General features: G+C 33.9%; 1 protein-coding gene across 1 annotated transcript in view; it reads left to right on the top strand.

Moving 5' to 3' along the window:
* Positions 1-14229, top strand: part of LOC148939602 (salivary peroxidase/catechol oxidase-like) — a 66142-nt gene that overhangs the window by 47108 nt on the left and 4805 nt on the right. The window contains exons 9-10 of the mRNA XM_089107189.1: positions 446-697; positions 7162-7385. Coding sequence (XP_088963315.1) covers positions 446-697; positions 7162-7385 — 476 coding nt within the window. The remainder of the gene's footprint in view (positions 1-445; positions 698-7161; positions 7386-14229) is intronic.

Genomic DNA, 14229 nt, shown 5'->3' with positions numbered 1-14229 from the left:
AATGAAAATTTTTTGCTGAAAAACAGGAAATAATTCTCATTCATTCCTTCTTCCATCGTAGGTTACATTTCTTCAAATATATGCCGGAATTAGTTTATTATTTTAAACCTCAGAAAATAAGATTGCAAGTGGCCTATTGCAGGATTTATATTTGGGGATGGGAGGGATTTACTCTTAGCTTAAAAATTTTTTGGCTTTTTGATTCAATCTGTGATCCCAATTTTTTAAATTTCTTAGTAAAGTATTTTTGATCATTTAGTCCTATCTTGATGACCTTCAATGCTGTATTGGATACCTAATTCTGCCTTAAGACGCCAAAAGGGTTTCTTGTACTCTGGAAAATTACACAGGACAAGCCCATTCAATCATAAAATTAAGTTTTTTACCCATGGGATTCTTTTCACTGATTGAAAAGTGTTATTATTCAAATGATCTTACATTTCAGGAAACCGAGTAATTGAAGTATACAGCCTGTATCCGTTAAGTGGTGGATATTCCAACACTTACAATGAATTCATCAATCCCTCAATCACAAACGAGTTTACCACTGCAGCATTCCGAATGGGTCACTCCCTTATCCAGGGCGACTGGCATTCCGTGAGTGAATCTGGACATTGGACAGAACACAAATTAAGAGACTGGTTCAACAGACCTGGTTTTCTGAAAACTCCAAACCAAATGGACTCTGTGATACGAGGTATTATTCATTTCTCTCTTTCTGTACATTAACCCTGGAATGTCAATAAAACCTCCAAGTTTATTCAGATTTTATACCTGAGAATAGTTTTAGGATTTCGGATCAAGCACCTACCTCTTTTGAGTAAATGAAGAATATAATATAGTGGAATATATAGTAAAAGAGTATAATATATATTATATGTATTATAATATAATATAAAATACAATATAGTACAAATATAATATTTTTGGCCAACAGGCGAGATTTGAGAAGATGTATTAGTCTCTGACCTGCACTCCTAGGACTCATTGTATTTCCCGAGACCGCAATAATGTCAACAATTTAAATAATTTGAAAATTGTGACAAGAAATATTACAATGTAAAAGCAAAAGGTGTTGAAATGAGATTTTGACTGACAAATTCAGGTTAGGTAACTAGAATTATTTGAGCTTCCAGTTAAATGGAATTATTTTGAGTAAACAGGAATTATTTTGAGTTTCAGAAGATAATCTCGAATGGGTAAGAAGCATAAAATTATGTGATATTCAATTTTTAAACTCATGCAAGAAGGATGGCGTGCATTGTCAGGAAGTATTGCATTCTTGGGGAATCGATGTGTCTCTTGTTTGTTATGCTGATGGCATCTTGGATTTCAGCCGTACGATTCACTGCATTGAGCAGAATATCAAAATTTCCAAAGATGAATATTCAAAAATCGGACTCTGTTTTAATCCTGAGAAAACCGAAGTTGTCCTTTTCAATTGGCAAAATCCCTCATTTCTCTCCTAAATATGGACGGTTCTCTTATCAGTCTGCAGACCACATTAAATACTGTGGCCTTCCAATTGGTGCATCTATCGGCCACACACGTCGTTTGCTGGTATCTCATGTTGAGCGTAAAATTAGTATTTCTTCCGGTGGAATCGTAAAAAAAAAATTACGATTTGATCGTCACCTTCTAGCATCCATTTATAACGCCACAGCCCTTCCACATCTGCTTTACATTGCACCTTTCTGGAAGTTTCTTATATTTTCATTTAAAAATCACCTACGATCAATCTTCTTCAGATTTGCTAAATATATTTTACATTTGCCTCCTTGGACAAGGTACGGTAAAATTATCCATTTTTATAAGCTTGCAGACCCAAATATTAGTATTAATAAATTGCTATCCCGTTTTCAAAGAAATTTTCATTATCCTCGGTCATCAATTTGTTCGCATTAGTTTGTTCGTATTAATATAATGTATTGTACTGGGTTTTTTTTTATCTATTTTAATTTTTGATATAAGTTTGTGTCCTTTTTTTCTTTCTTTTTGTTTTCTTTAATTATTAATCCGTCTATTGTACCTATTTTTGACGGGTAATAATTGAATAATAATAATATTAAAGTAGGGCTCATGATAAACAAAGAAGCTTCTAGGTGTTGCCAACATTGAGAAGGACTTAACAATATAATTCTGTGTACTTATTTTACACTTAAAAAGTACAAGGCATCAGTCATTGTAGTATCTGTCCCTGTAAAACCGACTAATGGAGACTGTATTGACTTTGATAGATTGTACCGGCAGTTACAGGAATAATGGACTGCATCCCAGGTAAAACATAGTGTTTTTATTAGGGGATTTTAACGTCCAGGTGGATAAGAATAGAGATAGATGGTATCTCCACCTAGGTAATTTTCGTATAGGAAAAGAAGACAATAATGGTTACAGACCGCTACAATTTTCCAGATATTTCAATCTAGTTATAACCAATACGGTATTTGGTCATAAAATAGCCCATAAGTTAATATGATATTTACATGATGGTAAGACGGTCAGCCTTATTGACTAAGCTATTGTAAATTGAAGACTAACACGATTGATACAACATATGTGGGTATATGGGAGAACTTTTATTGATAATAAAAGTGAGGATCATTATCTAGTAATGTCTAGAGCTATTCAAAAATTGGAATTTATGAAAGATGACCATCTTCCAGCGTTTTATGACACTGCTAGATTCCAGGACGAGAAATAGAGAGGGATTTTCCAGGAATAAATGAACATGAAGCTCAAGAGGCTAAAATTTGACAATGTAGAAAATGGATAGACTGATTTCAGGAAAATAGTTTGCAAAGCTGAAGACGGTGTTTTAGGGATAAAAATCAGAGACGCAGCTAGGAATATTACTGAAAACACTTTAAGTTTGCTAGAAAAGGTGAGTTCGCATAAGAATCATTTTAGTTACTGTTTTATGAAAATAAGAGCAAGGCAAGAAAAGCAAAGAAAACCTTACAGTATCAATTAAGGAGGTAAGAAACGAAGGCCATGGATAAAATTTCTATGGTATTGGAGAAGATTTGAAAATAAGGTCACTTAGACTAAGAATAAATGAAGGTGAAGTGGTGATATTGGGTAGCAAAGAGATATATCAGGTAGGCAACTTAGTGTATGTAGTAAGCACTATAAGTGAAGATGGTGGGTGAACCTAAAATATAAAAAGTAGACCAGACAAATTCCGGAGGAGGATTTCTTAGATGTTTTTCAGGGGTTTAATAAAAGGATGAAATTGAAAGGAAAGATTCTCAAGGACAGGAGTGAGTTCGTAAGGAAAGGTTTAAAAGTGATTAGAACTTCTTGGGACGGGATAAGAATGAAGCTTTGAATAGGTTTGGATTGAGGAGAAGCTTGCATAAGGCTTTGAATAGGTTTGGATTGAGGAGGAGCTTACACAGCTGTGTTGGCCTCAGGCAGCTTAGTCCAGTAATAAGTCATTCGTAGTAGCAGTAGCAGTAATATACATCTGTATGATTGAGGTACTCTATATTTGAGTCTGTTTCAAGTTTACAACCTCTTCCAGGAGAAAGAGGTTGCTTTTTTGCTTTTTGTGCAAAAACGCACGAAAAAATCAATGACCGAATGGAAAATTTTGGCATTACATATTCATAAAGCGCTATATGCTTTGGAAAAAAAGAAGTGAAATGGAGGACTCTAACTAAGCCTCGCGTTCCAGGACACTTGGTGGAACCGTACCATGCGTGGTAAAACTAGGTGAGACATGTGGATCTGTGTTAGATCTCTACCTGGTAACGGAAAATTGCTGACCGATTGACTGATCTTTTAAGCCACTGTAAACAAACATACTTCTAAGAAGAATTTCCCTGTAATTTGAATGCATGCTTGATATGACTATATTTTCAATATCGAAGTTAAATATAATTTGCACTTTACTGAGAAAAAAAATTCTTTTAAATGTTTTCATTTTTATAAATTTAAGAAATCAAAAATTAATTAAGATTTTAAGGAATAAATATCTGCATATTAAACTGACAATGCACATTTTTTTCAGTAAATTCATTTGATTTTTTTTTCAGTAAAGAACAAATTATATTCTGACTTTTAGAAAGCATAGGATTTAGAACCCTACTCAGAGTAATTTCTGCTTGTTTTGAGTTTGACTTATTTTAATTTCTGTTTGTTTTGGGTTACATTTATTTATTAATACTGATTTATGGTAGTTGTGTGCTTGGTGGATAATTTGATTCTATTTTTGTTCATTTTTGGTTTAATGGAGTTCTTTACTTTTTTTTGTAAAACTTATTTTGTGCAAAAAATTTTTTCGATTAATAATAAAAAAAAGATAGAGGTTAACTCAATGTTGGCTAAATTAAGAGTAGTAATAGAAAAAATTTCAGGTTCAGGTTCAGGTTCATATATTTTTATTAACAAAAAAACAACTCAATGTGACAACAAGTCGCACTAAAGCAAGAAGATGCTTGAAAAAGCGACCGGTTGGATATCATGCATGCCAAATCATCAAACCAATTAAAATGAAAAAAGGGGAAAACAATAATAATAACAGAAAATATTGATAAATATATAATGGCACAAAATATAAAACAAAAATAAAAATAAAAATAGAAAAAAAGAAAAAAAAAAGAAAAAAAAAAAAGAAAAAAAAGCCTTCTCTCGAACCATTAACACTACCAAATTCCTGAAAAGAAATGATTTTTAATACGGGTTTTAAGTTGCGGCACACTTTCAGCTTGACGAACAGAATCTGGGAACGAATTCCAAACTGACGGGCCCATGTGTCTGGTCACTTGACTCGCTCTGGTTGTGTTCCGTGGCTCAGATGCAAGACTATCCGCACTCCAAGTCGAATAATCGTGATAAAACGAATTAGGCTTAAAAATATTCATACAAAAATCCGGTGCAAAACCATTCAGACACTGAAATACAAAAACTCCAATTTGATAATCCCTTATTTCACCAACCTTTAAAATTTTAAACTTTCTAAAAAGTGATTCAGTGCTATCAACACCACGATCATACCTTCCAATCAACCTTATTAAATAAATTTTAAGGTGAAATAGCACAAGTAAAAATTTGTTCCAAAAAGCAGAAGAGTAATTCTTAAAGTTAGGGTTTTACACAATGTGTAAGGGAAGTCGTAGAAAAAAAGAAACTTCCTCGGGTATGGCAACTAATAGAGATAATGGTAACTAAAGCCTTGATTAAGTCTATGATAGAAAAAATTCCAAAATAGCATACTGGTGGACATGGCCGTATCCAGGATTTTTTTTGGGGTGGGGGGGGGGGTACACAAAAAACATCAAAAACGCTTAAAAAATTTGTTTATATCCATTTTTGTTACGTTTTTACGAGTCAGACCAACATTTCCTGGGAGGTAGTGTTTCTCCAAGTTTTTTTTCTGATCTTTTTCATTTTAGACTATCACTGCTTTTAAATGTTTCAGTTGTGATTTAAATTATATATCTTCATACTAATTTCCTTATGAAAAAATTTAATTGTGTATTTTAGTTTGTTACTATTTGGATTTGGCAGGAGTAGCATATGTTGGTTGTTTTTTTTTTCTGATATTTACTATTTTTAAGTTTTGCTTTTTAAAAATTCTTCCGTTTTTATCTTCCCTGCTTTTTTTACCTTTATGGACCTCCATTTTTTGTTTTCTTATTGTTTTTTACTCTGTTTCTTTTAGTTTTCATCCGTGCCAAATTTTTTCTTAGTTTTTTCATTATGATAATAGTTTACATCAGTGTATGTAGTTTTGTATGATGTTAAAATCGGGTGTATGTAAAATCGGTTTTATATGGTATTAAAATCGGGTGTTTGCTACCTTTTCTTAAATACAGGTTGGTGTATGGGTTTCTTTTTTCCTTTTTTTTCCAATGAAGATATTTTTGATCTTAATAAGGTACGCAGTAGTCAGCAAACAAGGAAACTGTCACAAGCACAATTCAATTTCAAGTCAATCTAAGGTAAAGAAAATATCATTTTACTCAAAACTAAATTGATTTATTATTTGATATAACTAATGAGCAGAAACCAAGTGAAAAAGAGAGATACTTGTCGTATGATTCGATATTAAAAAGTTTACTTTAATTCCAATGATTTATTTTTGCGACGTGCTTTCGTAAGATAATCTACTTGTTTAAAAAAAATACTATGTTCCCACTTAATTCACATTTAAATTCATATCAAATATAAAAATTGATTGTTGAGCCATAGCATTTCTGGGAATCAACTGTTTTTCTGTGGTAATGACTTGGGAAGATGGAATAACAAACAAAACTGAGGACTTAAACTAGACCTAAGCTTATTTTTCTGTTTGATCGCCTAACACGTTCTCATACCCAAACCCAAAGGGTGCGTCTGGTAATTGAACAATTAAAAAAAGTTAAAATAAGGATTTAATCTTTTTTTTGGGGGGGGGAGGATATATTTTCAAAAAGATGGTTTAGCAAAAAAGAAATTTAAAAAAATTAATGCCGCTAAGTGGTTTTCATTCCTTTGGTACTTACTAGCATTGCTACTAAGAACTCACCTCAGCACCATGCCACCTGAGGCCAACACAGCTCATCCTCCATCCAAATCTGTTAAAAACCTTCCTCCTTATACTCTCGTAGTAACTTCTCATTTCCCTTAGATCTTTCCTTACGATGTCGTCCCACCCCAACCAAGGAGGACCTGCTTTCCGCATAGCCTTAGTGGCTTGGGCGAAAAGGACCATCTTTGGCAATCTGTGATCCTTAATCCTCAGATAGGACTGTAGCCATCTTAACCTTTCTCTTATTATAACCCTAGAAAGTGGAATTGTGAGTCGGGTACCCAAAAAATCCGTAGGCAATTTCTCTGGAAAAAAGGGTATCTAGTAAGTAAAATTCCATTAAATGGTAGATATCTAAACGTCTGAAACCTTTTTTTCCTTATTTTAGTTTGTCTAGTTTACCATTCTTTCCCCTCTAGTTAATCTAACATATTCATATATTTTATCTAAACCTCTCTATGCCATCTTCTATGGCACATTTATATGTGTATGGCATATACATTTTCCTCTATAATTATTATTACTGGATGCAAATCCGATTTCTTTTCTCTTTCAAATTTATCTTCAACAACAAGGGGAAAACAAATCTTTCCTTTATGGACAGGAAAATAATGATAAAAGAATTTATAATGACACTTAACTTCTAGGTCTTGTTGAGCAGCGTTGCCAATCAGCTGATGAATTGGTTTCAGAGGAGGTGTCAAACCATTTATTCCAACGGCCCGGAAAAAAACATGGCTTTGATTTGATATCTATCAATATCAGAAGAGGTCGTGACCATGGTCTTGATGGTTACACTGCATATCGCCAAGTTTGTGGGCTCAGAAAAGTGCGAAGGTTTGAAGATCTTACGGATGTAATGAATAGTGATGTAAGCATATCTTAAAAATTCTACAAATATAGAGCATTAAGCATAAATTAATTATCTGAATAGATATCCGATAATATAAGAAAAATCTATTCTAATGAGATAGAAGATGGACATCCATCGGCCATCTAATACGAATAATAGTAATCAGCCAGGCAATAGCGAAGATTGGCAGCCAGGCAATTGGCAGCCAGACGAACTAGATATTTGCTTTTTCCGGCTTCAGACGTGTAAAGGCAATCCAATTTATCAAACTGTGAAAATAATTTAACCTACAAAAAGCCAACAAAAAATAAAAAAGTTATAAAGATACCCCCCCCCTCCCCAAAAAAATGAGGCGTGATTTTTAAAGAATTTCATTGCAATGGCTAAGAGTACATTCGCGTATCGGAAATTCCAGCAGTATAAAGATTGCTTTCAGCGATCAAGCATTATTGATAAGCACTCCTAGGCTTCGTTTAAAGATCGATAATGAACAATATCGATTCGATATTAAAGATCAATATTTCAGTCTCTGAATTTTAAAGCACTCTGATTTTGTTGCTGCATTAAGTGTCAAGGTCTTAACTGTCTTATAGGTTACTGCACAAGTACCGTCTTTAAATGTGCATAGTGTTCTGGTGTACACAATCTGATGAAAGACTTACCTTGTAAAAATCTTGTAGAGTATACACATTACGGTGGGGACATGTGGCTTTTTGTTTGCACTCCTCAAAGTAGCAAGTCTATGTCAAGCCCACAGCAGTTAGATCGACTTGAGGAAATATTGTAGAATCCTGGTTTTTGTGTTTTGTGTGTAAATAGAACTAATGAAACATCGTTTGGCATGGAGGACTTATTGAGAAATTTGCTGTTTCGTTTTTATAAAAGAATACTGCTTTATTCTTGTGTGTTTTTTTCCCTAGACGAAGCGCTGATCATTTTTTTTTAATTTAATATCTATGCCAAACGCGCGTGTGTCTAGCCTCTCTCTGAGATCACCTATTTTTATCACTATTAGATGACTTTTTAGCCGTCGTTCTTGATGATATAATTTTGACAAAAGTGTACTAGCCTCAAACTAAAGAGATCGATGTTTCTTTTTAAGGCTTTGCCAATTTATAAATCAAACTTTAGTCTCTGATTTCTTGGATTGAACCTTTGGTTACATGTGGCTCTTTGCAAGTGATTTAAACAGCGATATGTCCACACAAAATAGCCCATATTAAAGACAAATTGCCCTTATAAAAAACCTCCCCAAACATACAAAATGCTAGAAAAAAGACATGAAATAATTCTATATAAATAATGAGATAGCAGATTGACAGCCATCGGCCATCTAATACGAATAATAGTAAGCAGCCAGGCAATAGCGAAGATTGGCAGCCAGACGACCTAAATATTTGCTTTTTCCGGCTTCAGACATGTAAAGGCAATCCAAGTTAAGAAACTGTGAAAATAATGAAACCTACATAAGGCCAACAAAAAATATAAAAGTGACAAAGATACCCCCCCCCTCCCAAAAAAAACGAGGCGTGAATTTTAAAGAGTTTTTATTGCAATGGCTAAGAATACATACGCGTACCGGAAATTCCAGCAGTATAAAGATTGCTTTCAGCGATCAAGAATTATTGATAAGCACTCCTGGGCTTCGTTTAAAGATCGATATTGAACAATATCGATTCGATATTAAAGATCGATATTTCAGTCTCTGAATATTAAAGCACTCTGATTTTGTTGCTGCATAAAGTGTCAAGGTATTAACTGTCTTATAGGTTACTGCACTGTCTGGTGTAAGTGTCCTGGTGTACACAATCTGACGAAAGACTTACCTTGTAGTAATCCTGTAGAGTATACACATTACGGTGGGGACATGTGGCTTTTTGTTTGCACTCCTCAAAGTAGCGAGTCTATGTCAAGCCCACAGCAGTTAGGTCGACTTGAGGAAATATTGTAGAATCCTGGTTTTTGTGTTTTGGTTTTGTGTATAAATATAACTAATGATAAGCTGTTTGGCATGGAGGACTTATTGAGGAATCCGATGTTTTGATTTTGTAAAAGAATACTGCTTTATTCTTGTGTGTTTTTTCCCTAGACGAAGTGCTGATAATTTTTTTTAATTTAATATCTATGCCAAACGCGCATGTGTCTAGCCTCTTTCTCAGATCACCTATTTTTATCACTATTAGATGACTTTTTAGCCGTCGTTCTTGATGATATAATTTTGACAAAAGTGTACTAGCCTCAAACTAAAAAGATCGATCTTTCTTTTTAAGGCTTTGCCAATTCATAAATCAAACTTTAGTCTCTGATTTCTTGGATTGAACCTTTGGTTACACGTGGCTCTTTGCAAGTGATTTAAACAGCGATATGTCCACACAAAATAGCCCATATTAAAGACAAATTGCCCTTATAAAAAACCTCCCCAAACATACAAAATGCTATAAAAAGACATTAACTAATTCTATATACATAACACGGACCTAGATCCTGAAATTTGCTTGCCACTCATTGAAATATCCGAAATTTGTCCAGAAATTTTTACTTCGAAGTAAATCTTTTAGTGATTCTGTGAGATTCGAGTGTTGAAGGTAAAAATTTTACCAGCTGCTGGCTTATGGGATACTTATCATCTTCTCCTTATGTTTAAATATAATAATAGTTCACGTTTGTGCTTCCCATGCATATCTCAGGTTAGGTCTGATTGCCACAATTACAATACTCGCACAAAAAGCTGTCAGCTCCAATTGCCATCATTGTAAAGTCTTAATTTCATTTTATTTATCGGGGAATAAATTATAGGAAAGTAATGATAAGACAATCAAGGAAATAAAAAGGTTTGAAGAATTAACAAATAAATTCAAGGAAAAACGTCTTCTAATTATGAGTTTTTATTTTTATTTGTGTCTCTTTTGATTTCCTTTTCATTGTTGCTTGAGCTACTTGAAGGAACATAGTGGAATGTTTGGACTGTTATTTTGTTGGTTTGTTTTTCTTTGTCCAGACGAGTTCAGCAGCAACTTAGCAAGGAATTAAGTATATTTTTGTTTGGATAATCAGTAATTGTTGTATAATTAGTTCATGCTTATTTACTCTATTAAGGAATTCTCATTTATGGCACGCCCATAGAACATGCTTAGCCCATAAGTATCAATGAAAGTTGATATTTATATCCGCATTTTGTGGTCACCGGGAGATAGCTATGTGGGAGAACTCAGAACTTGTCAAAAAACTCTCAAAACTTTTAATTTTTATTGGTTTAAAGTACTAAAGACAAAGAGCAAGAGATTAATTATGGTTTGGTTAAGTGAAAGCTTTGACAACCATATACATGTTAAGAAGTTAGGAAAAATACATAAATGCAATATAAATTTCAATCAAAAAGTCATTTACACACATTTACCCAGTTCTTGGTTAAAAAAGCTTGGTAAAATAAGTGAAAAAGTAAGTTGTAGGGCAAATGACCTCAAACAGCTTAAGTAGGGTGTAAAAGGGTGTTCTTTAAGGGTGTAGTGATCTTTCAGAATCAACATATTGTTAATATAGGGATTTTCACGGAGTGAGAGTGCTACTAACGAGGCCATAGCCATAATTTTTACTGGAGGGGGATATTTTTCAGGGGAAGACGGGTAGTACAATAAAAACCCTATTAAATCCAAAATTCGTTGCATTCTTGTAACGTATTTAGGAGTCAGACAAGAATTTTGGAAGGGGATGGTTGAAAACCCCCTTGATATTGCCTTTGCTGCTCAAATTAGCAAGTGAGTGTGTTTATTTATGTTAATTATTCAACGTGACAAGATTAAACATAATGAGTAAATGTTTTGAAAAATTCCAATCCTGGCTACAACCAATACAAAAATATTAGAAGGTTCTGTTTATCAGATATGAATATACCTAAGATTGGTTCAGGGCAAAGGGTCAAAAATGGTTTATTTTAAAATCACTAGCACTTTAGCGGTTATGTTTCTTATGAGAGATTTTGGTATAGGCTATTGTTTTTCTGTAGTCTTAAAATTTTGATTTTTCAACGTATCACAACAGTGTTACTATTTTATTATAATCTGTCCCTTGAATCCAAGATTTGTTTTCTACTTAATACCCATAATAGCCAAAACACATGGGAGCCGGCATTTAAACTCTCTCCCCTCTCGATAAAATACCCCGCCCCGCGAAAAACGCCCCCCGCCAAAACACCCTTGGAAAACACCCCCCCCCTCTCCAGGGCTGGTTGGTCTCTAATCACTTTTAACTTATAAAAATCGGACTGGAACTTCAACTTCCTACGTAATGAGCACCCTCCGAAGTTTCAGCACATTAAGTAGGGTTGGGGACGAAGAAGGGGCAGTCCTTCTCCAATACGGAATAAACTCTGCTTATTTTGAGGTTTAATGTTATTCTTTAGTTTTATAAAAACAGCATAGACCAGAAATATTCCCAGAAATCAAGAGTAATTAAATATCAATCTCACATTTTTGATTTTTTTAAAAGTTATTTTGTACCCTCTCCCCTAAGCAAAAGTTCTGGATATGACCTGGGGATTATACATCAATTAATACCTCCATCTCCCCTTGCCTCTTCCTTAGAACTAATTTTGTATCAATCTTTATCTGTCAAAGGATAAAATAAAAGTTCAAAATAGGGACAAAATCCTTTTTCCGAAATTATCTATATCCTTATCTGTGTCAAGACTCGATGAGAGCAAGCATGTTTTGATATTAAAATGCACCTTATGAGGCTTCTTCCTCCCTCCCTGACTACAGAACAATCAGAGAACCCCGTTGTAGAATTTTAAAACCCTTATATGCAAATGTTGGAATTGTGAAACAACAGGAAATTTACTCAAGACAGTGAAATTTGCTTTGACCTTAGAAATATTGTGGTTAGTTAGAGAGGGATAGAGATACTTCAAAGGATGTATTTTAATGCCAAAATTTCCGAACTTTCATTGAGCCTTCAGATCAATACATATAAGTCCTAGAGAAGAGATGAGGGGAGGATGTAGTTAGAAACTGACAAATAATCCCCAGGGCTATATCCAGGACTTTTTTTTTTGGGTGGGGGGGGGGTATTTTTTATGGGGTGAGGGTACAAAAACTTTAAAAACACATAAAAAATGTGAAATTGACATTTAATCCTTCTTTATTTCTGGGAATAGTTCTGGTCTACGCTGCTATTATGAAAAAAAAGAGTGACATTAAACCCCGAGAATAGCAGAACTTATTTTACATAGAAAGGGGACTGTCCAATTCTCATCCCCACCTCCACCTCATGGTCTTAGAAACTTCGGAGGATGCTCATTACATAAGAAATTGAGAGTTCTGGTCCTTTTCTAATAAGTCAAAAGTGACTGGAGAACAAGCAGCCATGGGGGAGGGGTTATTTTATGGAGGAGTGTGCTCCACAGGGGGGATATTTTCCGGAGGATTTTTTCCGTGGGAGGGGGATTATTTTTTGGGAAGAGGATAGACACTTAGACCCAAAAATACATTCAAATAGACTCGAAAGGTTTGAACTAAGCTCAAATTGAAGACTACCTATAGTCAAATAAGTTTTATCAGCCAGCAAAGGACACAAATAGAACAAAATCAAGGGAGAAAAAAAAAAACTTAGCATTCGATTTCTGAAACGTAACATTTTCAATGAACAGAGTTGAGTTACTAAGGTTTGGTTTGAGTCTCTTAGATCGAGAAGTAAATTGATCAATACAAAATCGAAAACATTTAATTTTTAAGGAAGCTTTTAATGTGATTTAAGAAAAAAAATTATTCCAGCCTAGGGAATGAATATATCCGGTCCTATTAGTGCCACTTATAGAGGTTGAGGGGTTATAAAAATATGTGCTTTAGAGGGAACATCAAGAATCAATGGAGTAAAATACTGTCTGGATACGTAAGCAGTGAAGTTCTGGACCTCTTTATTTGAAACATCAGTCATTTTCAATGGTTCCCATTAATTTAACCTAGTTTACAATATTCAAAGCTGTTTTAACAGCTTTGATTCCTCAGGATCTCTTTAAAATTCATTCTTGATTATTAGTCTTTTGTAAGACTTGTATGTAGGGTATATAGGTATATGTATATAGGTATAGGTATAAAGGCATATATGGCGGCTTTGAATCCATACCTCCTTCCGTTCCCGTAAAATCATAAAATTTATCTTTTTTCTATAGTTACCAGTTTCTTGATAGATTTGTAGAGGGGTAAAGGATTAACTTCTATTTCTGCACCTTCCCCCGAAATCTCAAGCTGTTTTTCTTTAATTTCATATTTTTCCGTAGCTTTTTTTTAAACTTTTCCACTTTTTTTCAAATCTATGCCTACAAAATATATTACTACGTATGTAGCTGTAAAATGCTATCCTGTGAATAAGTTTGTCTGATGAATTGAAGAATAGACTGTTATTGCAGAGTAGCATTATGTTATTGCAGTATAGTAGCAATTTGGCCTAGATTTAGTTCAGTAAGAATGAAATGTTAGCTTATATTTAGTTATTAGCAAGTTAAGTACTAAAGGAGCATGTATCAGAGTCTGGAAATTCCAGGCACAATTGATCGATATATATAAAAAAGACAACAATAAGCATTAGATAAAATAGAACGTAAATGAATCTAAAGGACAACATTGAAACATAAAACGAACAGTCAGCCAGAAATCCTCCGTTATATGAAAGAGGTCATTACCCTTTTATATCCCCTACTTTTTAGGCTAAATTTTAGATAAATATAGATATTAATTTAAATGTCAATAAATAATAGGCAAAACTTACAACTTATCACTTTTACACCTAAAAGCGGAAAATGACAAATTTTTATTTTCATTGGAGACTGGAAACAAGACTTTGACTTTATCTTGAGATCAAACTAGGT

Source organism: Artemia sp. Qi Xiang Cuo, chromosome 21, assembly GCF_049724085.1.
Source record: "Artemia sp. Qi Xiang Cuo chromosome 21, ASM4972408v1, whole genome shotgun sequence".
Classification (NCBI taxonomy): domain Eukaryota; kingdom Metazoa; phylum Arthropoda; class Branchiopoda; order Anostraca; family Artemiidae; genus Artemia; species Artemia sp. Qi Xiang Cuo.
Note: the sequence above shows the minus strand (reverse complement) of the source record. Positions and strands in the feature narration are given on the sequence as shown.